This window comes from Coregonus clupeaformis, chromosome 1 (genome assembly GCF_020615455.1).
Source record: "Coregonus clupeaformis isolate EN_2021a chromosome 1, ASM2061545v1, whole genome shotgun sequence".
NCBI lineage: Eukaryota > Metazoa > Chordata > Actinopteri > Salmoniformes > Salmonidae > Coregonus > Coregonus clupeaformis.
Genome location: NC_059192.1, coordinates 40,579,983 through 40,605,000, shown reverse-complemented (window position 1 = coordinate 40,605,000; position 25,018 = coordinate 40,579,983). Strand labels below are relative to the sequence as shown.

Sequence of the window (25,018 nt, the reverse complement as noted above, 5' to 3'; positions counted from 1 at the left end):
ATATATATATATATATATATATACACACACACACACACACACACACACACACACACACACACACACACACACACACACACACAGAGCGAGTTCTGGAAAAAGTTAAGAGACCACTGCAAATTATTCTTAAATCAGCATCTCTACATGTATTACAGCCATTCCAGTGTCTGTTGAATTCCAACACAGGCACACCTCATTCTACTGAATTAGGTACTGATTAGGTGATCACCTGAACCAAATCTTATTTAACGAGTAAAAGTATAAAAATCACTGCTGTGGTCATCACTATCCTCTTGCAATAATACCAGTTGGATGTCAAAATCAGTGCTAATAGTACCTCAAAAGTAATATTGATCAAAAAATAACTATTGACCATGCCAAAAGAGTTGAAAAGGAAAGTTTTGAGTGAGGAAAAGAAGGGTTCAATTCTGGCTTTACTGGCAGAGGGATACGAATGTCACTCAACAACCGTAGGATGACATCAAGTGACCTACAATAAGAATGGCAAACGTCAGCTGGGGTGAAGTGCACGGCGAGGACGGTTCGAAACAACCTCCTATGGGCAGGGCTGAAGTCGTACAAAGCTAGAAAAAAGCCCTTCATCAATGAGAAGCAAAGAAGAGCCAGGCTGAGGTTTGCAAAAGACCATAAGGATTGGACCGTAGAGGACTGGAGTAAGGTCATCTTCTCTAATGAGTCCAATTTTCAGCTTTGCCCAACACCTGGTTGTCTAATGGTTAGACGGAGACCTGGAGAGGCCTACAAGCCACAGTGTCTCGCACCCACTGTGAAATTTGGTGGAGGATCTGTGATGATCTGGGGGTGCTTCAGCAAGGCTGGAATTGGGCAGATTTGTCTTTGAAGGACGCATGAATCAAGCCACGTACAAGGTTGTCCTGGAAGAAAACGTGCTTCCTTTTGCACTGACATTGTTCCCCAACTCTGAGGATTGGTTTTTCCAGCAGGACAATACACCATGCCACACAGCCAGGTCAATCAAGGTGTGGATGGAGGACCACCAGATCAAGACCCTGTCATGGCCAGCCCAATCTCCAGACCTGAACCCCATTGAAAACTTCTGGAATGTGATCAAGAGGAAGATGGATGGTCACAAGCCATCAAACAAAGCCGAGCTGCTTGACTTTTTGCACCAGGAGTGGCATAAAGTCACCCAACATCAATGTGAAAGACTGGTGGAGAGCATGCCAAGACACATGAAAGCTGTGATTGAAAATCAGGGTTATTCCACCAAATATTGATTTCTGAACTCTTCCTAAGTTAAAACATTAGTATTGTGTTGTTTAAAAATGAACATGAACATATTTCCTTTGCATTATTCAAGGTCTGACAACACTGCATATTTTTTGTTATTTTGACCAGTTGTCATTTTCTGCAAATTAATGCTCTAAATGACAATATTTGGGAGAAATAAAAATGCTATTCTTACCCAAACACATACCTATAAATAGTAAAACCAGAGAAACTGATCATTTTGCAGTGGTCTCTTAATCCTGTGTGAAAAATGAAGAATTCTGTGTTAACGCGACCCATAAGTTTAACTTGCTAGTTATCTAAGTGGCTGAATTAATAAGGTGACGGGGCATCATATTGTGTTGGCTTTCTGCCATGTTTGAGAAGTCAAAGCAGTTTGGATAAGTTATCTGTACAGCTGCCACTGCTATCATTTGATTTCATTGTGTTTTTTTCTCCTGGCATCTTTGTTGCAGTTTTTTAGCTCACTGAGGACTAGCATTTCTTTAGGCTTTATATTTTTTTATATGCCATGTAGTAGTGTATATGTCTTAGTTAGTCACTTGGTGGCAGAAGGTTGGACACTGAGTATAATCTATTGGAGGCTGATGGACCCAACTTTAGGAAGCAGGGCTGTCAAAATGAATAGGCAACTGGAACTAATGACAACTTTTTATGCCTAAACTGTATTGTGTTGATTCACTGTTGTCCTATGTGTGATTGTAATGTTTGTTTCTTCTCATATTGTAGCTGAGGAGACTGCTGTGCTTGTCCCACTCGCCTCCAGAGAGGGAGACACTCTGCAACACACGACAGTTCTCCACTGGAAAGGTAGCTCACCTGCTTTCACTACCACCCTGTTGTAAATGCATTCAACTGTATCACTCTAGTTATTTCGGTATTTTCATATTGACACGTACATATGATTTGAATCAAGACTTGAAGATTTCATAAGACGTATTGCTTTAAAGTGCAGACACAACAAATAGTGTAGCTGGTGAGAAAGTCTGCATATACAGGTGGTACAGCTACATTTTAAACCTCCAAGCTGAACGGAGAAAGCCCCAGACGTTGACCAGAGGTTTCCCCTCTCTATCTAGAGTCTCCCCAGGACACAGAAGTCTGTCCAGAGGAGTGACGGAGAGGAGGAAGAGGACGCAGAGCAAAAGCTCCTGAACTGGGATGGCCTGAATCTGCCTCTCCCTCTGGAGCAGCACATGGAGGAAGAGGGCGAGGATGGAGAGAGCATGTCAATGAGTTTAGGAGAGCTGGTCAGACACATGCACCCCTACTGCATGGCCGTGTGCGTGGAGAATGGAGAAGAGGAAGAACAGATGCTGGCAGAGAATAGGGTACTGCTGGAGGTGGTGGACCAGGGAGAGCATGGAGAAACTATATTTGCCCTCCCAGATATGGGCCTCTCCCTCTGTCATCCCTCTTTCTCCCTGCCTGGAGTAGAAGACTTGTCCGAAGCGGAGCAGAGGGTTCCTGATGAAGTTTTGGAGGCTGCCATTTTGGAGACGCCAGAGTCTGCGAATGATGATGACGTCGTAGTTGACGATGCCCCAGAAGAGGTGGCCGGCCCTTCTGATCCCGCCACGACCCTGAGGTCAGAGGCAAGGGGTGAGAAGGTCATCAACAGAAGACCAAAGGAGGAGACTGCAGAGAGATGTCCATTTCGAAGGAAAAGGAAACGGAAAAACAAAATGGAGAATTCACCTGCTGAGGTCATACCTGAACCTGACCAGGCAGAGGGGAGAGTCCTGAGGAGCGGGACTAATGGGAGAGCAGCCCAGGAATCCTCGCCCTGGAAGCCTGTCAAGGAGACAACCAAACCAGAGAAGAAGAAAAAGGACAAGAACGAGTCATTAACTTCCGCCATCTCATTAACGGCCGCCCCCGAGGCCCCAAAACACAAGATGAGAGTGACACACGCTGCCGAAACACAACGCGCACAGCGGCAGAGCCATGTGGAAGTCACCACCAAAACACTACCCACACAACCCAGCATTAAGGTCATCCCTGCCTCTGACCCTGTGTTAAAAGTAATGTCCTCTGACCTGTTGCCAATGACTATGACCCCCAAAAAGGTTCCCCCAGCTTCTGCAGCTAACCCAACAGCCTACCAGATGATGGACGCCCCCCAGGCAATGACAATCAACCCTCCCAGTGCCAACCCTGTATCAGTGGCCCCTCAGGCAACGATGCAGCCCAACGTTGCCCCTCTAGTCGCCCCCCAGGTGATCCCCCAGCTCACTGAGACCCCCCAGGCTATTGAACCCAAACCCAAGCCCCTGTCCCTCCAGCAGTACCGGCTGCTGCGCCAGCAGAAGAAACCGGCCTCCCTAGAGAGACTGGAGGACCCGAGCACCAAGTGGCCCATCCTCCTTGAGGCCCCTACAGAGCTGCCCCCCATCCCCTGCCTCCCCACCCCCTCCTACAGAGACCCCCATCGCCCCCACCCCTTCCCAGGGAAGAATGAAGTGGAGGAAGTGAAATCAGCCTGGCAGCCCATGGGACCAGGAGCACCTCCTACACCTGAAGCCCTGCTGGTGCCTCCTGCTTACATGCAGGCCTCCAAATCATATTCCCCTAGCAAGGTTGCTAGTCCAAATGCAGCCCTTACCACCCCTCCCCAGCAAGCGGCTGTTCCTACTCCACAGCCATCTAAAGCTAGCCAACTCCAGCCCCCAATCTCTGCTGTGCCTGCATCCAGTACTGTGAAGGTGGTACCACCCCAGACCCCCTCCACCAAGGCCCAGACCCCTTCTGTGAAGTGTTGTATACCCCAGGCCTCCCAGCCTGCACTCTCTAACCCCCTGCTCCAGTCTCAGCTACCCTCCTTGAAGCCTGTGGCCCTTATCAAATCTCTGAGCTCCAGTGGAGCCTCTTCTAAAACCACTACAGATGCCCACAGGCTCATCTTAATTGCTGCTATACCCCAAGAACCCACCCCCGTCGCTGTTACTGTACCCGAGAAAACTTTAAACCCCACCACCGCTGCTGCTGTTTCTGTCCAGAAACCTACCCCTGCTGCTCCTCTGAAGGTGGCTACTACTCTCCAGAAGGGAGTAGTTTCTCTGCCCCAGCCTAGGGTGCCTGAGCTGCCTACAGTTACTCCTGTGTCTACCCCAGCCAAGCCCTCCAACGCCCAGTCCTTCAAACCTCCAGTGAGGTGTTCTCCAGCCCAGGAGGACCCCAAAGCGAGTCCTACTCCGGAGCTGATGGAGGCCTTCACCAGTGAAATCGGTGAGGGGACATACTGGACATACTACTGAGCCTCTGGTTGCTTGGATGTTAGATTTGCCACTTATCCTTAGAGCTATTTGAAGCATGTAAAGTGTTTTCTCCTGGCTGTAGTTGTTGTGGTGTATTGGTATAGTAGTGAGTGGTTGTTCTCTCTCACAGGTATTGAAGCTGCAGACCTCACCAGCCTGCTGGAGCAGTTTGAAGAGACGCAAGGTGAGTGATATGGACTCTGAGGTATTGACACTGGAGTTCTCTCTGGCTGTAGGGGATAGTTCTTTTTTTTTTCTTTTTTTTTCTGTGAAATTTCTTCAGGGGTCGCCATTTATTTCACATATCCATGTTTCTTTGACATTGCTGTTATTTCATCTATGACGAAGTACCGAAACATAGCATTTCTGTTAGAAAACAACCAGGAATTCTGCATAAAATGGCTGACTGTTTCCCGCTGAAATATAATCAATGTAACCCTTACTCCTATGGCATGCTAGTGGCCTAATGGTCTTGGTATTGGCTAACATCTGTGTGACTTGGTATTAGCTAACAGCTCACTGGATCAGCTAGTTCAGTAGTACTAGACTAAATCTGGCCCCAGGATCACTTTCACTGGATTGTGTGATGGAGAAGTGGGGTGTAGGGTTGCAGAGCAGGGCTACGTCTGGCCATAATTGACTGATGAGATGGTTGGAGGAATTTAGTGCCAAGACTCCTAAGCTCCTTACGAAGTCGACGGCTGACCCAAGCGTTTGGCTTTTGCAGGTCGGTCTGGAACGTGCTCGTTGTCTTGTGTGTTTTGGTGCACGTTAGTAGCTTGGCGAAGCAGAGTTTGACGTGTTGGATTTTTTATTCATGGGTTATCTAAAGAGGGATCTTCATACTGGAGAGACACAATTTCTTTGGTTCAGTGAGGATGCTGGTTAAGTCTTGGCATGTAGAAACATCCCATTATCAACTGTTCACATGTAAGGAGCAGTCTCAGCAGGTTGTCAGTCTGTCATTCCTGGAGGACTTTCTGTGTTTTTAGCCTAGTTTTCCATTCCAACACACTTTAAGGCAATTCAGAGTTCATTGTTCCTTGTTGGTTACATCAGATACTGTTTTATGATACAGTGTATATTCTGCACGTGAACATGGTGGTGACATTATCTAATCTAGCTACGTGCCCACCTCTTGCGTTAGAAAGCATTGGTTTTCAGATCCAAACATTGAGGTGGAAGTTGGGAACATGGGATATGGCTGTTTCAGGAGGTGGATTTTGAGAACAGTCTTCGCTTTTTAGTGACCTGTTGTCATGTATTAGCCCCAAGTGGGAAATTGGGTTAACATTTTCTACCATTACTACTTTAATGTGTGTGAAATCAAATTGTATTCGTCACATGTTTCGTAAACACAGGGTGTAGACTAACAGTGAAATGCTTATTTACAGGCCCTTCCCAACAATGCAGAGAAAGAAAACAATAGAGAAATAATATAAAAGTTATAACGTGTAATAATAAATACACAATGAGTAACGATAACTTGGTGGCTATATACAAGGGGTACCAGTACCGAGTCGATGTTCAGGGGTACAAGGTAATTTAGGTAGATGTGCACATATAACTAGGAATAGAGTCACTAGGCAACAGGATAGATAATAAGTAGCAGCAGTGTATGTGATGAGTCAAAAAAGTTTGTGCAAAAAGGGTCAATGCAGATAGTCCGGGTAGCTATTTGGCAGTCTTACGTCTTGTGGGTAGAAGTTGTTCAGGGTCCTGTTTGTTCCAGACTTGGTGCATCGGTACTGCTTGCCATGCAGTAGCAGAGAACAGTCTATGAGTAGGGTGGCTAGAGTCTGACAATTCTTTAGGGCCTTCCTCTGACACTGCCTGGTATAGAGGTCCTGGATGGCAGGGAGCTCAGCCCCAGTGATGTACTGGGCCATACACACTACCCTCTGTAGCGCCTTGCGATCGGATGCCAAGCAGTTGCCATACCAAGTGTTGATGCAGCCAGTCAAGATGCTCTCAATGGTGCAGCTGTATAACTTTTTGAGGATCTGAGGGCCCATGCCAAGTATTTTTAGCCTCCCGAGGGGGAAGAGGCATTGTCATTGCCATGATTGACCCTTAGTGATGTGGACACCGAGGAACTTTAAGCTCTCGACCTGCTCCACTACAGACCCGTCAATGTGAATGGTGGCGTGCTCGGCCCTCGTTTCTTGTAGTCCACGATCAGTTCCTTTTTGTCTTGCTGACATTAAGGGGGAGGTTGTTGTCCTGGAACCACACTGCCAGGTCTCTGACCTCCTCCCTATAGGCTATCATTGTCGTCAGTGATCAGGCCTACCACCGTCGTGACATCAGCAAACGTAATGATGGTGTTGGAAGCGTGCACTGCCACGCAGTCGTGGGTGAACTGGGAGTATAGGAGGGGGACTAAGCACGCACCCCTGAGGGGCCCCTGTGTTGCGGGTCAGCATGGCAGATGTGTTGTTGCCTACCCTCACCACCTGAGGGTGGCCCGTCAGGAAGTCCAGGATCCAGTTGCAGAGGGAGGTGTCCCAGGGTCCTTAGCTTAATGATGAGCTTTGAGGGCACTATGGTGTTGAACGCTGAGCTGTAGTCAATGAACAGCATTCTCACATAGGTGTTCCTTTTGTCCAGGTGGGAAAGGGCAGTGGGGAGTACAATAGAGATTTCGTCATCTGTGGATCTGTTGGGGCAGTATACGAATTGGAGTGGGTCCAGGGTGTCTGGGATGATGGTGTTGATGTGAGCCATTTTATGGCGACAGATTAATGATTAGTTATTTAGACAGGTTACCTTGGCGTTCTTGGGCACAGGGACAATGGTGGTCTGCTTGAAACATGTAGGTATTACGGACAGGGTCAGGGAGAGTTAAAAAATTTCAGTGAAGACAATTGCAAGCTGGTCAGGACATGCTCAGAGTACGCGTCCTGGTAATCCATCTGGCCCTGCAGCCTTTTGAATGTTAACCTGTTTAAAGGTCTTACTCGCATAGGCTACAGCGAGCGTGATCACACAGTTGTCCGGAACAGCTGGTGCTCTCGTATGGAGGAAAAACCGTTCCTTGCCATAGGTTTTCAAGCAGATTTAAGTCAAAACTGTAACTCGGCCACTCAGGAACATTCACTGACTTCTTGGTAAGAAACTCCAGTGTAGATTTGGCTTTGTGTTGTAGGTTATTGTCCTGCTGAAAGGTGAATTAATCTCCCAGTGTCTGGTGGAAAGCAGACTGAACCAGGTTTTTGTCTAGGATCTTGCCTGTGCTTAGCTCCATTCCCTTTCTTTTTTATCCTGCAAAACTCCCCAGTTCTTAACGATTACAAGCATACACATAACATGATGCAGCCACCACTATGCTTGAAAATATGAAGAGTGGTACTCAGTAATTTGTTGTATTGGATTTCCCCCAAATATAACGCTTTGTATTCAGGACAAAAAGTGAATTGCTTTGCCACATTTTTTGCAGTATTACTTTAGTGCCTTGTTGCAAACAGGATGTACAGTGGGGAAAAAAAGTATTTAGTCAGCCACCAATTGTGCAAGTTCTCCCACTTAAAAAGATGAGAGGCCTGTAATTTTCATCATAGGTACACGTCAACTATGACGGACAAATTGAGATTGTTTTTCTCCAGAAAATCACATTGTAGGATTTTTTATGAATTTATTTGCAAATTATGGTGGAAAATAAGTATTTGGTCACCTACAAACAAGCAAGATATCTGGCTCTAACAGACCTGTAACTTCTTCTTTAAGAGGCTCCTCTGTCCTCCACTCGTTACCTGTATTAATGGCACCTGTTTGAACTTGTTATCAGTATAAAAGACACCTGTCCACAACCTCAAACAGTCACACTCCAAACTCCACTATGGCCAAGACCAAAGAGCTTTCAAAGGACACCAGAAACAAAATTGTAGACCTGCACCAGGCTGGGAAGACTGAATCTGCAATAGGTAAGCAGCTTGGTTTGAAGAAATCAACTGTGGGAGCAATTATTAGGAAATGGAAGACATACAAGACCACTGATAATCTCCCTCGATCTGGAGCTCCACACAAGATCTCACCCCGTGGGGTCAAAATGATCACAAGAACGGTGAGCAAAAATCCCAGAACCACATGGGGGGACCTAGTGAATGACCTGCAGAGAGCTGGGACCAAAGTAACAAAGCCTACCATCAGTAACGCACTACGCCGCCAGGGACTCAAATCCTGCAGTGCCAGACGTGTCCCCCTGCTTAAGCCAGTACATGTCCAGGCCCGTCTGAAGTTTGCTAGAGTGCATTTGGATGATCCAGAAGAGGATTGGGAGAATGTCATATGGTCAGATGAAACCAAAATATAACTTTTTGGTAAAAACTCAACTCGTCGTGTTTGGAGGACAAAGAATGCTGAGTTGCATCCAAAGAACACCATACCTACTGTGAAGCATGGGGGTGGAAACATCATGCTTTGGGGCTGTTTTTCTGCAAAGGGACCAGGACGACTGATCCGTGTAAAGAAAGAATGAATGGGGCCATGTATCGTGAGATTTTGAGTGAAAACCTCCTTCCATCAGCAAGGGCATTGAAGATGAAACGTGGCTGGGTCTTTCAGCATGACAATGATCCCAAACACACCGCCCGGGCAACGAAGGAGTGGCTTCGTAAGAAGCATTTCAAGGTCCTGGAGTGGCCTAGCCTGTCTCCAGATCTCAACCCCATAGAAAATATTTGGAGGGAGTTGAAAGTCCGTGTTGCCCAGCGACAGCCCCAAAACATCACTGCTCTAGAGGAGATCTGCATGGAGGAATGGGCCAAAATACCAGCAACAGTGTGTGAAAACCTTGTGAAGACTTACAGAAAACGTTTGACCTGTGTCATTGCCAACAAAGGGTATATAACAAAGTATTGAGAAACTTTTGTTATTGACCAAATACTTATTTTCCACCATAATTTGCAAATAAATTAATTAAAAATCCTTCAATGTGATTTTCTGGAATTTGTTTTCTCATTTTGTCTGTCATAGTTGACGTGTACCTATAATGAAAATTACAGGCCTCTCTCATCTTTTTAAGTGGGAGAACTTGCACAATTGGTGGCTGACTAAATACTTTTTTTCCCCACTGTATGTTTTGGAATATTTTGTGTTCTGTACAGGCTTCCTTCTTTTCAATCTGTCAATTAGGTTAGTATTGTGGAGTAACTACAATGTTGATGATCCATCCTCCATCACAGCCATTAAACTCTGTAACTGTTTTTAAGTCACCATTGGCCTCATGGTGAAATCCCTGAGCGGTTTCCTTCCTCTCCAGCAACTGAGTTAGGAAGGACGCCTGTATCTTTGTAGTGACTGGGTGTATTGATACACCATCCAAAGTGTCATTGATAACTTCACCACGCTCAAAAGGATATTCAATGTCTGCTTTTTCAATTTTTACCCATCTACCAATAGGTGCCCTTCTTTGCGAGGCATTGGAAAACCTCCCTGGTCTTTGTGGTTGAATCTGTGTTTGAAATTCACTGCTCGACTGAGGTACCTTACTGATAATTGTATGTGTTGGGTACAGAGATGAGGTAGTAATTCAAAAATCATGTTAAACACTATTATTCCACACAGAGTCCATGCAACTTATTATGTGGCTTGTTAAGCAAACGTTTACTCCTGAACTTATTTAGGCTTGCCATAACAAAGGGGTTGAATACTTAGTGACTCAAGACATTTCAACTTTTCATTTGTTATTAATTTGTAAAACATTTGAAAAACATAATTCCACTTTGACATTATGAGGTATTGTGTGTAGGCCAGTGACACACAATCTCAATTTAATAAATTTTAAATTCAGGCTGTAACACAACAAAATGTGGCAAAAGTCAGGGGTGTGAATACTTTCTGAAGGCACTGTATGTGCAACAAGTCATCTCTCTCTCTCTCTCTCTCTGAACAGTAATTCTTCCCTCAGATTATGCATGTATGAACTAGACATTGAAGCATCCAGCCCAAAGTGAGAGGTTTAAAAAATACTTTCTTAGTCACCAAAGTACCATGTCTTTAAACATTTGGTTTCCAGGGGGGCAGTGCGGGCCATGCGGAAGGCCAAAAAGTGTCTCACTCCCTGGGTCAGAAAGCTCATAATTAGCTGGGTCATCGCAAGCACCAGTGTAGATACTACCATGACCTGGTAAAATATGAGGAGCTGTAGGTCACGGGGGCATTTGCCAAAGTCGTAGGATAAAGCAGTTTAGGGACAGGGACTGCACGTCAAACTAATTGCCAAATGTATCCAAAGAGATGAATTAATGAATTATCTGAATTAATGAATACAATGAGGAGCAGGTTACAACATTCTGGAACTCGTGATGTTATAATCAAATTCTTCTATTACATCATGTTGGGTCCATATCTTGTGTATGTTTGACAGTGAACAGTAAACCCAATTCACTTTTACAAAGCACAGCTAGCCAACTAGTAGTTTGACTTGTAATTTGTACTGCCTACTTTTGAAAGACAATTTCTTTAATCAAAATGACACAGCTCTCCCAGAAGGGTGGGCTGTGCAACATGAAGATGTTATTGTTGGCTGTTATTTTCTGTCTCCTTTCGCCTGTTGCTGCAAATGTGTTGGTGTCTTCAGAGCACAAGACTTTGATGCCAGTGAAGGACCACTCTGTTCAGAACAACCCTGATGCTACAAAAGAGACCAATTTTAAGTCATTGCTGGAACAACTTGAGAGTTTACGGGTGAAAGACGATTCTTCTCCAGGTAACGTGGGCCAGTTGACAAAAGGATATTCCTCAAAAATTCTAAAGAGCCCTCTGAGCTTGTAGAGCCCCTGATTTCTGTTCCAGAGCACAGGCCTTTGATGCCAGTGAAGGACCACCCTGTTCAGGACATCCCCAATGTTGCAAAATGGACCAAAATGGTGCAAGTGGACCAGATGCTGGAACAACTTCAGAGGATGAAAGATGATACTTTCCCAGGTAAAGCTAAAGTCCCACAGATGATTGTGGAGAAACTTATTCCTTATCTACAGGCTTACAAGCAAAAAGCATTGCAAGGTGACAACAACGTCTTCAAAGAAAATCTTCAGGCTCCAGCTCCAAAAGCTCAGAAGAGCACCCTGAAGATCAAACCCAGAGTCAACATATTGACTGACCCTTCTTACTCCGAGCCACTTGTGAAGGTGAACCTGATTTTGGGGCTCGTTTTCTATGGCTTCATCGTAATAGTGGTTCTCTATGATGCTGTGAGAATCTCCAAGGAGGCTAGAAGGCGATCTGATGCTATTGCCACTGCCAGGTTGAAGAAAAGGGAACCAGCCACCGCTGAACCACAGACACTGGCATCCAGAGTTCGGGAGAGCATCTCTTCACGGTTTGGTTTGAAACAAGCATCATCCACACCACAGTGTGCCCCCATTTCTGACGATTCTGCAAAAGAGTTGCAGAAGTCAAAGGAGTTCATCTCCACTAAGGACAAATCTGAGTCGGAAAAGAGACCTGGAAAGAGTGCTGTCAGCCTGAGAGAGTGTGAGCCGCCTCTGCCTAGCATCCCAGATAACTTCCTTGTGCCTGACTCTGAGCCTGCCATCCAGGTGGCATTGAACCCATTCGACACCAAGCTAGCCAAAGTTGTATCTGACAATGCTGAGGCATCCAACTACGAGGCAACCGAGAAGCCCTGCTACACACAGTCTGGGCTCACTGAGGTTTGCGTCAATTAAGACTGAGGACTACTTCTTAAACCAAGTGATATTGAATAAAAGCTGCAGATATTAAATCTCCAAATGAGATCACATGGAGACTGCCACCTTTGAAGACTTCCATTTTCTGTTTATAATTTAATGTCTTTAGAATAGTAATACAAATATATTGCATTTAAAACATATGTTTCAAGTTATTTTTGGGGTATTTTGATTTGTTGTTGTACTGTTGTGTTGTAAATGCAATATGCCACATTATTTAATTGATAAAATAATATATTTATCAGAGAAAAAAAATAGTTAAACATTAAAGAGATTCTTCTGTACTTTTTTGCCAGTAGTTCTGAAAGTAGCACTCACGAGCCAAAAGTGTTCCCCGAGAATTGCGTACTACGTCACATATGTGCAGATACAGTGCCTTCAGAATGTATTCATACCCCTTGACTTAATCCACATTTTGTTGTGTTACAGCCTGAATTCAAAATGGGTTAAATAGATTTTTTCTCACCCATCTACACAACATACAGAAATATCTAATTTGCATAAGTATTCACACCCCTGAGTCAATACATGTTATAATCACCTATGGCAGCAATTACAGGTGTGAGTCTTTCTAGGTAAGCCTCTAAGGGCTTTGCACACCTCGATTGTACGATATTTGCACATTATTATTTTAAAAAATCTTCAAGCTCTGTCAAATTGATTGTTGATCATTGCTAGACAACCATTTAAGTCTTGCCATATTTCTTATTTTATTTGTAAAAAAAATTACCCCCTTTTTCTCCCCAATTTCGTGATATCCAATTGCGATCCAATTACAATCTTGTCTCATTGCTGCAACTCCCCAACGGGCTCGGGAGAGGCGACGGTCGAGTAATGTGTCCTCCGAAACGTGACCCACCAAACCGCGCTCCTTAACACCCGCCCACTTAACCCGAAGCCAGCCGCACCAATGTGTCGGAGGAAACACCGTTCCTTGCCATAGGTTTTCAAGCAGATTTAAGTCAAAACTGTAACTCGGCCACTCAGGAACATTCACTGACTTCTTGGTAAGAAACTCCAGTGTAGATTTGGCTTTGTGTTGTAGGTTATTGTCCTGCTGAATGGTGAATTAATCTCCCAGTGTCTGGTGGAAAGCAGACTGAACCAGGTTTTTGTCTAGGATCTTGCCTGTGCTTAGCTCCATTCCCTTTCTTTTATCCTGCAAAACTCCCCAGTCCTTAACGATTACAAGCATACACATAACATGATGCAGCCACCACTATGCTTGAAAATATGAAGAGTGGTACTCAGTAATTTGTTGTATTGGATTTCCCCCAAATATAACGCTTCACTATGCTTGAAAATATGAAGAGTGGTACTCAGTAATTTGTTGTATTGGATTTCCCCCAAATATAACGCTTTGTATTCAGGACAAAAAGTGAATTGCTTTGCCACATTTTTTGCAGTATTACTTTAGTGCCTTGTTGCAAACAGGATGTATGTTTTGGAATATTTTTTATTCTGTACAGGCTTCCTTATCAATCTGTCAATTAGGTTAGTATTGTGGAGTAACTACAATGTTGTTGATCCATCCTCCATCACAGCCATTAAACTCTGTAACTGTTTTTAAGTCACCATTGGCCTCATGGTGAAATCCCTGAGCGGTTTCCTTCCTCTCCAGCAACTGAGTTAGGAAGGACGCCTGTATCTTTGTAGTGACTGGGTGTATTGATACACCATCCAAAGTGTCATTGATAACTTCACCACGCTCAAAAGGATATTCAATGTCTGCTTTTTCAATTTTTACCCATCTACCAATAGGTGCCCTTCTTTGCGAGGCATTGGAAAACCTCCCTGGTCTTTGTGGTTGAATCTGTGTTTGAAATTCACTGCTCGACTGAGGTACCTTACTGATTATTTTTTTTATTTCACCTTTATTTAACCAGGTAAGCCAGTTGAGAACAAGTTCTCATTTACAACTGCGACCTGGCCAAGATAAAGCAAAGCAGTGCAATAAAAACAACAGAGTTACATATGGGGTAAAAAACATAGTCAAAAATACAACAGAAAATATATATACAGTGTGTGCAAATGTAGCAAGTTATGGAGGTAAGGCAATAAATAGGCTATAGTGCAAAATAATTACAATAGTATTAACACTGGAATGCTAGATGTGCAAGAGATTATGTGCAAATAGAGATACTGGGGTGCAAAAGAGCAAAATAAATAACAATATAGGGATGAGGTAGTTGGGTGGGCTAATTTCAGATGGGCTGTGTACAGGTGCAGTGATCGGTAAGGTGCTCTGACAACTGATGCTTAAAGTTAGTGAGGGAGATAAGAGTCTCCAGCTTCAGAGATTTTTGCAATTCGTTCCATTCATTGGCAGCAGAGAACTGGAAGGAATGGCGGCCAAAGGAGGTGTTGGCTTTGGGAATGACCAGTGAGATATACCTGCTGGAGCGCAGACTACGGGTGGGTGCTGCTATGGTGACCAATGAGCTAAGATAAGGCGGGGATTTGCCTAGCAGTGATTTATAGATGGCCTGGAGCCAGTGGGTTTGACGACGAACATGTAGTGAGGACCAGCCAACAAGAGCGTACAGGTCACAGTGGTGGGTAGTGTATGGGGCTTTGGAGACAAAACGGATGGCACTGTGATAGACTACATCCAATTTGCTGAGTAGAGTGTTGGAGGCTATTTTGTAAATGACATCGCCGAAGTCAAGGATCGGTAGGATAGTCAGTTTTACGAGGGCATGTTTGGCAGCATGAGTGAAGGAGGCTTTGTTGCGAAATAGGAAGCCGATTCTAGATTTAACTTTGGATTGAGATTCTTTATGTGAGTCTGGAAGTTGAGTTTACAGTCTAACCAGACACCTAGGTATTTGTAGTTGTCCACATACTCTAGGTCAGACCCGTCGAGAGTGGTGATTCTAGGCGGGTGGGCGGGTGCCAGCAGCGTTCGATTGAAAAGCATGCATTTAGTTTTACTAGTGTTTAAGAGCAGTTGGAGGCTACTGAAGGAGTGTTGTATGGCATTGAAGCTCGTTTGGAGGTTTGTTAACACAGTGTCCAATGAAGGGCCAGATGTATACAAAATGGTGTCGTCTGCGTAGAGGTGGATCTGAGAGTCACCAGCAGCAAGAGCGACATCATTGATATACACAGAGAAAAGTGTCGGCCCAAGAATTGAACCCTGTGGCACCCCCATAGAGACTGCCATAGGTCCAGACAACAGGCCCTCCGATTTGACACACTGAACTCTATCTGAGAAGTAGTTGGTGAACCAGGCGAGGCAGTCATTTGAGAAACCAAGGCTATTTAGTCTGCCAATAAGAATGCGGTGGTTGACAGAGTCGAAAGCCTTGGCCAGGTCGATGAAGACGGCTGCACAGTACTGTCTATTATCAATCGCGTTTATAGTATCGTTTGGACCTTGAGCGTGGCTGAAGTGCACCCATGACCAGCTCGAAACCGGATTGAATAGCGGAGAAGGTACGGTGGTATTCGAAATGGTCGGTGATCTGTTTGTTAACTTGGCTTTCAAATACTTTCAAAGGCAGGGCAGGATGGATATAGGTCTGTAGCAGTTTGGATCTAGAGTGTCACCCCCTTTGAAGAGGGGGGATGACCGCGGCAGCTTTCCAATCTCTGGGGATCTCAGACGTTATGAAAGAGAGGTTGAACAGACTAGTAATAGGGGTTGCGACAATTTCGGCGGCTAGTTTTAGAAAGAAAGGGTCCAGATTGTCTAGCCCAGCTGATTTGTAGGGGTCCAGATTTTGCAGCGCTTTCAAAACATCAGCTGTCTGAATTTGTGTGAAGGAGAAGCGGGGGGCATGGGCAAGTTGCAGCAGAGGGTGCAGAGTTGGTGGCCGGGTAGTGGTAGCCAGATGGAAAGCATGGCCAGCTGTAGCAAAATGCTTGTTGAAATTCTCGATTATTGTAGATTTATCGGTGGTGATAGTGTTTCCTAGCCTCAGTGCAGTGGGCAGCTGGGAGGAAGTGCTCTTATTCTCCATGGACTTTACAGTGTCCCAAAACCTTTTGGAGTTAGTGCTACAGGATGCAAATTTCTCTTTGAAAAAGTTAGCCTTTGCTTTCCTGACTGCTTGTGTATATTGGTTCCTAACTTCCCTGAATAATTGTATGTGTTGGGTAAAGAGATGAGGTAGTAATTCAAAAATCATGTTAAACACTATTATTGCACACAGAGTCCATGCAACTTATTATGTGGCTTGTTAAGCAAACGTTTACTCCTGAACTTATTTAGGCTTGCCATAACAAAGGGGTTGAATACTTAGTGACTCAAGACATTTCAACTTTTCATTTGTTATTAATTTGTAAAAAATTTGAAAAACATAATTCCACTTTGACATCATGAGGTATTGTGTGTAGGCCAGTGACACAAAATCTCAATTTAATAAATTTTAAATTCAGGCTGTAACACAACAAAATGTGGCAAAAGTCAGGGGTGTGAATACTTTCTGAAGGCACTGTATGTACAACAAGTCATCTCTCTCTCTCTCTCTCTCTCTCTGAACAGTAATTCTTCCCTCAGATTATGCATGTATGAACTAGACATTGAAGCATCCAGCCCAAAGTGAGAGGTTTAAAAAATACTTTCTTAGTCACCAAAGTACCATGTCTTTAAACATTTGGTTTCCAGGGGGGCAGTGCGGGCCATGAGGAAGGCCAAAAAGTGTCTCACTCCCTGGGTCAGAAAGCTCATAATTAGCTGGGTCATCGCAAGCACCAGTGTAGATACTACCATGACCTGGTAATATATGAGGAGCTGTAGGTCACGGGGGCATTTGTCAAAGTCGTAGGATAAAGCAGTTTAGGGACAGGGACTGCACGTCAAACTAATTGCCAAATGTATCCAAAGAGATGAATTAATGAATTATCTGAATTAATGAATACAATGAGGAGCAGGTTACAACATTCTGGAACTTGTGATGTTATAATCAAATTCTTCTATTACATCATGTTGGGTCCATATCTTGTGTATGTTTGACAGTGAACAGTAAACCCAATTCACTTTTACAAAGCACAGCTAGCCAACTAGTAGTTTGACTTGTAATTTGTACTGCCTACTTTTGAAAGACAATTTCTTTAATCAAAATGACACAGCTCTCCCAGAAGGGTGGGCTGTGCAACATGAAGATGTTATTGTTGGCTGTTATTTTCTGTCTCCTTTCGCCTGTTGCTGCAAATGTGTTGGTGTCTTCAGAGCACAAGACTTTGATGCCAGTGAAGGACCACTCTGTTCAGAACAACCCTGATGCTACAAAAGAGACCAATTTTAAGTCATTGCTGGAACAACTTGAGAGTTTACGGGTGAAAGACGATTCTTCTCCAGGTAACGTGGGCCAGTTGACAAAAGGATATTCCTCAAAAAATTCTAAAGAGCCCTCTGAGCTTGTAGAGCCCCTGATTTCTGTTCCAGAGCACAGGCCTTTGATGCCAGTGAAGGACCACCCTGTTCAGGACATCCCCAATGTTGCAAAATGGACCAAAATGGTGCAAGTGGACCAGATGCTGGAACAACTTCAGAGGATGAAAGATGATACTTTCCCAGGTAAAGCTAAAGTCCCACAGATGATTGTGGAGAAACTTATTCCTTATCTACAGGCTTACAAGCAAAAAGCATTGCAAGGTGACAACAACGTCTTCAAAGAAAATCTTCAGGCTCCAGCTCCAAAAGCTCAGAAGAGCACCCTGAAGATCAAACCCAGAGTCAACATATTGACTGACCCTTCTTACTCCGAGCCACTTGTGAAGGTGAACCTGATTTTGGGGCTCGTTTTCTATGGCTTCATCGTAATAGTGGTTCTCTATGATGCTGTGAGAATCTCCAAGGAGGCTAGAAGGCGATCTGATGCTATTGCCACTGCCAGGTTGAAGAAAAGGGAACCAGCCACCGCTGAACCACAGACACTGGCATCCAGAGTTCGGAGAGCATCTCTTCACGGTTTGGTTTGAAACAAGCATCATCCACACCACAGTGTGCCCCCATTTCTGACGATTCTGCAAAAGAGTTGCAGAAGTCAAAGGAGTTCATCTCCACTAAGGACAAATCTGAGTCAGAAAAGAGACCTGGAAAGAGTGCTGTCAGCCTGAGAGAGTGTGAGCCGCCTCTGCCTAGCATCCCAGATAACTTCCTTGTGCCTGACTCTGAGCCTGCCATCCAGGTGGCATTGAACCCATTCGACACCAAGCTAGCCAAAGTTGTATCTGACAATGCTGAGGCATCCAACTACGAGGCAACCGAGAAGCCCTGCTACACACAGTCTGGGCTCACTGAGGTTTGCGTCAATTAAGACTGAGGACTACTTCTTAAACCAAGTGATATTGAATAAAAGCTGCAGATATTACATCTCCAAATGAGATCACATGGAGACTGCCACCTTTGAAGACTTCCATTTTCTGTTTGTAATTTAATTTCTTTAGAATAGTAATAAAAATATATTGCATTTAAAACATATGTTTCAAGTTATTTTTGGGGTATTTTGATTTGTTGTTGTACTGTTGTGTTGTAAATGCAATAGGCAACATTATTTAATTGATAAAATAATATATTTTCAGAGAAAAAAAATAGTTAAACATTAAAGAGATTCTTCTGTACTTTTGTATACTTTTTTGCCAGTAGTTCTGAAAGTAGCACTCACGAGCCAAAAGTGTTCCCCGAGAATTGCGTACTACGTCACATATGTGCAGATACAGTGCCTTCAGAATGTATTCATACCCCTTGACTTAATCCACATTTTGTTGTGTTACAGCCTGAATTCAAAATGGATTAAATAGATTTTTTCTCACCCATCTACACAACATACAGAAATATCTAATTTGCATAAGTATTCACACCCCTGAGTCAATACATGTTATAATCACCTTTGGCAGCAATTACAGGTGTGAGTCTTTCTAGGTAAGCCTCTAAGGGCTTTGCACACCTCGATTGTACGATATTTGCACATTATTATTTTAAAAAATCTTCAAGCTCTGTCAAATTGATTGTTGATCATTGCTAGACAACCATTTAAGTCTTGCCATATTTCTTATTTTATTTGTAAAAAAAATTAACCCCTTTTTCTCCCCAATTTCGTGATATCCAATTACGATCCAATTACAATCTTGTCTCATTGCTGCAACTCCCCAACGGGCTCGGGAGAGGCGACGGTCGAGTAATGTGTCCTCCGAAACGTGACCCACCAAACCGCGCTCCTTAACACCCGCCCACTTAACCCGGAAGCCAGCCGCACCAATGTGTCGGAGGAAACACCGTTCCTTGCCATAGGTTTTCAAGCAGATTTAAGTCAAAATTGTAACTCGGCCACTCAGGAACATTTACTGTCTCCTTGGTAAGAAACTCCAGTGTAGATTTGGCTTTGTGTTGTAGGTTATTGTCCTGCTGAAAGGTGAATTAATCTCCCAGTGTCTGGTGGAAAGCAGACTGAACCAGGTTTTTGTCTAGGATCTTGCCTGTGCTTAGCTCCATTCCCTTTCTTTTTTATCCTGCAAAACTCCCCAATCCTTAACGATTACAAACGATTAGGCCAGTGACACAAAATCTCAATTTAATAAATTTTAAATTCAGGCTGTAACACAACAAAATGTGGCAAAAGTCAGGGGTGTGAATACTTTCTGAAGGCACTGTATGTGCAACAAGTCATCTCTCTCGCTCGCTCGCTCTCTCGCTCTCTCTCGCTCTCAACAGTAATTCTTCCCTCAGATTATGCATGTATGAACTAGACATTGAAGCATCCAGCCCAAAGTGAGAGGTTTAAAAAATACTTTCTTAGTCACCAAAGTACCATGTCATTAAACATTTGGTTTCCAGGGGGGCAGTGCGGGCCATGAGGAAGGCCAAAAAGTGTCTCAGTCCCTGGGTCAGAAAGCTCATCACTGGTAGTACAGTGGGGGGAAAAAAGTATTTAGTCAGCCACCAATTGTGCAAGTTCTCCCATAAAAAAGATGAGAGGCCTGTAATTTCATTCATAGGTACACGTCAACTATGACAGACAAATTGAGGAAAAAAATCCAGAAAATCACATTGTAGGATTTTTAATGAATTTATTTGCAAATTATGGTGGAAAATAAGTATTTGGTCACCTACAAACAAGCAAGATTTCTGGCTCTCACAGACCTGTAACTTCTTCTTTAAGAGGCTCCTCTGTCCTCCACTCGTTACCTGTATTAATGGCACCTGTTTGAACTTGTTATCAGTATAAAAGACACCTGTCCACAACCTCAAACAGTCACACTCCAAACTCCACTATGGCCAAGACTAAAGAGCTTTCAAAGGACACCAGAAACAAAATTGTAGACCTGCACCAGGCTGGGAAGACTGAATCTGCAATAGGTAAGCAGCTTGGTTTGAAGAAATCAACTGTGGGAGCAATTATTAGGAAATGGAAGACATACAAGACCACTGATAATCTCCCTCGATCTGGGGCTCCACGCAAGATCTCACCCCGTGGGGTCAAAATGATCACAAGAACGGTGAGCAAAAATCCCAGAACCACACGGGGGGATCTAGTGAATGACCTGCAGAGAGCTGGGACCAAAGTAACAAAGCCTACCATCAGTAACACACTATGCCGCCAGGGACTCAAATCCTGCAGTGCCAGACGTGTCCCCCTGCTTAAGCCAGTACATGTCCAGGCCCGTCTGAAGTTTGCTAGAGTGCATTTGGATGATCCAGAAGAGGATTGGGAGAATGTCATATGGTCAGATGAAACCAAAATATAACTTTTTGGTAAAAACTCAACTCGTCGTGTTTGGAGGACAAAGAATGTTGAGTTGCATCCAAAGAACACCATACCTACTTTGAAGCATGGGGGTAGAAACATCATGCTTTGGGGCTGTTTTTCTGCAAAGGGACCAGGACGACTGATCCGTGTAAAGAAAGAATGAATGGGGCCATGTATCGTGAGATTTTGAGTGAAAACCTCCTTCCATCAGCAAGGGCATTGAAGATGAAACGTGGCTGGGTCTTTCAGCATGACAATGATCCCAAACACACCGCCCGGGCAACGAAGGAGTGGCTTCGTAAGAAGCATTTCAAGGTCCTGGAGTGGCCTAGCCAGTCTCCAGATCTCAACCCCATAGAAAATCTTTGGAGGGAGTTGAAAGTCCGTGTTGCCCAGCGACAGCCCCAAAACATCACTGCTCTAGAGGAGATCTGCATGGAGGAATGGGCCAAAATACCAGCAACAGTGTGTGAAAACCTTGTGAAGACTTACAGAAAACGTTTGACCTGTGTCATTGCCAACAAAGGGTATATAACAAAGTATTGAGAAACTTTTGTTATTGACCAAATACTTATTTTACACCATAATTTGCAAATAAATTCATTAAAAATCCTACAATGTGATTTTCTGGATATTTTTTTCTCATTTTGTCTGTCAAAGTTGACGTGTACCTATGATGAAAATTACAGGCCTCTCTCATCTTTTTAAGTGGGAGAACTTGCACAATTGGTGGCTGACTAAATACTTTTTTCCCCCACTGTATGTGACCGACCGGCTCGATTCAGTCTTATGTAGCAACATTTGAAATTGTGTTTTTTACATTGGATAAAAATAGAGACTGAGTTAGAAAATGGTATATCATACACTACAGTTGAAGAACAATGGGAAAGTAATTCTGCTTTGAAAGTTGATAAACTTGTAACCCCACTTTTGAGAAAATAGCCCTTGTATGTTTTGGTACACATTTACATTTTAGTCATTTAGCAGACGCTCTTATCCAGAGCGACTTACAGTTAGTGAGTGCATACATTATTATTATTTGTTGTAATTATTTTTTTTTTTTCATACTGGCCCCCGGTGGGAATCGAACCCACAACCCTGGCGTTGCAAACACCATGCTCTACCAACTGAGCTACATCCCTGCTTAAGCCTTAGCCCCACCCATCTCTTTAAGGATTCACATGGAGGCAATGTGCAATACAGAGTGGGTATGGCAGTGTACTAAACAACCAAAGATTTCAAGACTAAAGGCTGGTTTATACTACGTCTATCGACATGTCTGTAGACAGTTATCGCGGTGACATCATGAACATTCTATTGTCGTCCGACATCAAATTGTCATTGTCGTTATGAAAAAGTATAAACAAAAAAATGACAGGCTGCAGCCTGGTGGTCCAAAATAGCATTACTGGTGTATTTTAACACCAATAAACCCATCCGTTTAAAAATGAATTTAGTATATGTCAATCTAGCAAACCAGGCAACTAAAATTAACTTTCTAAACAATGTTTTGGTTAGTTTCTAGCTTGTTAGCAAGCTAATGACCATATCAAATAGCTGACAACGTCTTAACTTGAGCTAATTTGTATTCGTTATTACAGGAAAATACTCACAAGATAATTATTTACAAGTTAATGGCGAGCTAATTACAGAAAAAAGCTTACGGTTGTGAGTGTGACGAAATAAAAGCAGGACACTCTACCGGAGAATTTTAGAACTTTGACACTGTCTTGTTGGCCTAACGTTATATCCTAATTTGACTTTGGTGCAGGTCATGTTGTTCTTCACATTACCGTCTGTGGTAAACACACACTATATCAAATAAAATCAAAGTTTATTTGTCACATACACAGGATACAGAAGGTGTAAACGGTACAGTGAAATGGTTACTTGCATAGTGGAGTCTTGTGTTTAGACATGTAGCTAGCTAGCTAGCTAAACAATGAACCATAATCAGTGGCGATTTTAGCATGTAAATCTAAAACAAAAATATGCATTCCAGCAAAGCCACTACACAACACAACACTAAACTATACATTAATTGCATTATAACGGTGATAAACGGTGCCCACAAACTGTTAGGGCCTACAAAAAGCTGTCCCAACAGCGGAGTCCCAACAGCGGAGTCCCAACAGCGGAGTCCCAACAGCGGAGTCCCAACAGCGGAGTCCCAACAGCGGAGTCCCAACAGCGGAGTCCCAACAGCGGAGTCCCAACAGCGGAGTCCCAACAGCGGAGTCCCAACAGCAGAGTCCCAACAGCAGAGTCCCAACAGCAGAGTCCCAACAGCAGAGTCCCAACAGCAGAGTCCCAACAGCAGAGTCCCAACAGCAGAGTCCCAACAGCAGAGTCCCAACAGCAGAGTCCCAACAGCAGAGTCCCAACAGCAGAGTCCCAACAGCAGAGTCCCAACAGCAGAGTCCCAACAGCAGAGTCCCAACAGCAGAGTCCCAACAGCAGAGTCCCAACAGCAGAGTCCCAACAGCAGAGTCCCAACAGCAGAGTCCCAACAGCAGAGTCCCAACAGCAGAGTCCCAACAGCAGAGTCCCAACACCTTACCACTGCTACACCTGGCTATCAGCGGAGCCTTGTCTGGCAGCGAAACAGTTAATTCAGCCTCATTTACTGCCTTTAAAAAAAACACAACTGATATGGTTGACTTGCTTAAACAAATGTGGTTTCTACTGACAATTGAGATGGACAAACTATGGCATAAGGGGATGACGAGCGGATAAGAGGCAATCCGTAATTTTGATTTAAGACATTAATGAGCGAGCTAGGACGGACGTAGTCAATATAACTATTTGTTCAGCACTTTTGAAATGTACAGCGACAGAATTCAGATCATGGGCTGTTCTTACAGTATTCTCCCTGTACACCAAGTCAGAACCGTAGGCTAAATAAAGGGGACATATAAGCAGACAATGAAAGCTCTTACAATATTCAATGATGACATTTCTCTAAAACAGGCTATAGGCTACATGTGCACCACCAAGTCAGAACAGTAGGTTAAATTATGAGGGGAAAAGGGACCAAATTATTAGGGTGAGGCACATGGGCTACTAACAGCTTACTACACAACATACACTTAGTATTACTTTCTTAGCTACAGTATACATATCACCCTGGCATATTACATCATTTATGGAGCAGCATACAGTACAATACATTTTTGGACTCACCTTGTTGTGCTGTGCTCATTTGAACAGGAAGGTGGTGCGGCAGTCCTTCGTGGGCAAATTTTGTCATCAAACTTTGTCATCAAAGTGGCATTCTCAGGATTTATGGTGCTTTCAAGACAACTGGGAACTCTGAAAAAAAACAAGGTTGAATCAAGTTGACGTCAGTGATCTTCTGGTCGGAGCTCTAGAAATTCTGTGTTGGATGACTGTTCAAAATGTATTTTCCCGGTCAGAGCTAGTTTTTTTTCCAGAGTTCCCAGTTGTCTTGACCTCACTGAAGTCTGAGATTTCCCAGTTCGGAGTTTCCAGTTGTTTTGAGTGCTGCAGCAGTCATGCTTGATTGACAGCATGGCCAATGTTGAATGTTTATCCTTTTAAGCTTGGAAAAGAGACACATGGACCACACACCCACTCCACTGAATAGCAGGCTAGTGATTGCTTTGCAATGCTTGCAGTTAGCCGCTGATTCCTTCCAAACCACTCATTGTTGAATTTGTGATTTCCAACTTGTTGTGTACTGTTTATGTCCAATAATGTTTTGTCTATCATTTCTGTTCATAATTGATCTTCAAATTACAAGGATCGAAAAGGATTTGCCAGTAGATTCATGATGATGACTGCTAGCTAAGATTTTGAAAGTATGATGTTGACATGATCAGTCCAATCAAAGCTACGGTAGATATAACGTGATTTTATCTGTCCAATTTATCTTCTTTTTATTTTATTATTTTACCCCTTTTTTGTGGTATCCAATTGTCCCTTCGCCTCTCCCGTACGCACTCGGGAGAGGCGAAGTTCGAGAGCCGTGCGTCCTCAGGAAGCTGGAAGCCAGTCGCACCAATGTGTCGGAGGGAACACCGTACACCTGGCGACCGTGTCAGCATGCACTGCGCCCGGCCCGCCACAGGAGTCGCTAGTG

General features: G+C 43.8%; 2 protein-coding genes across 2 annotated transcripts in view; both read left to right on the top strand.

Moving 5' to 3' along the window:
• The window catches only part of pprc1 (PPARG related coactivator 1), a 55,073-nt gene that overhangs the window by 17,709 nt on the left and 12,346 nt on the right, over positions 1-25,018 (top strand). The window contains exons 4-6 of the mRNA XM_041879024.2: positions 2,002-2,082; positions 2,352-4,500; positions 4,660-4,713. Coding sequence (XP_041734958.2) covers positions 2,002-2,082; positions 2,352-4,500; positions 4,660-4,713 — 2,284 coding nt within the window. The remainder of the gene's footprint in view (positions 1-2,001; positions 2,083-2,351; positions 4,501-4,659; positions 4,714-25,018) is intronic.
• On the top strand, positions 10,697-12,325 carry LOC121568547. The gene is made up of 2 exons (XM_041879025.2): positions 10,697-11,238; positions 11,325-12,325. The coding sequence occupies exons 1-2, from the start codon at positions 11,001-11,003 to the stop codon at positions 12,197-12,199; spliced, it is 1,113 nt and encodes a 370-aa protein (XP_041734959.1). The 5' UTR covers positions 10,697-11,000; the 3' UTR covers positions 12,200-12,325.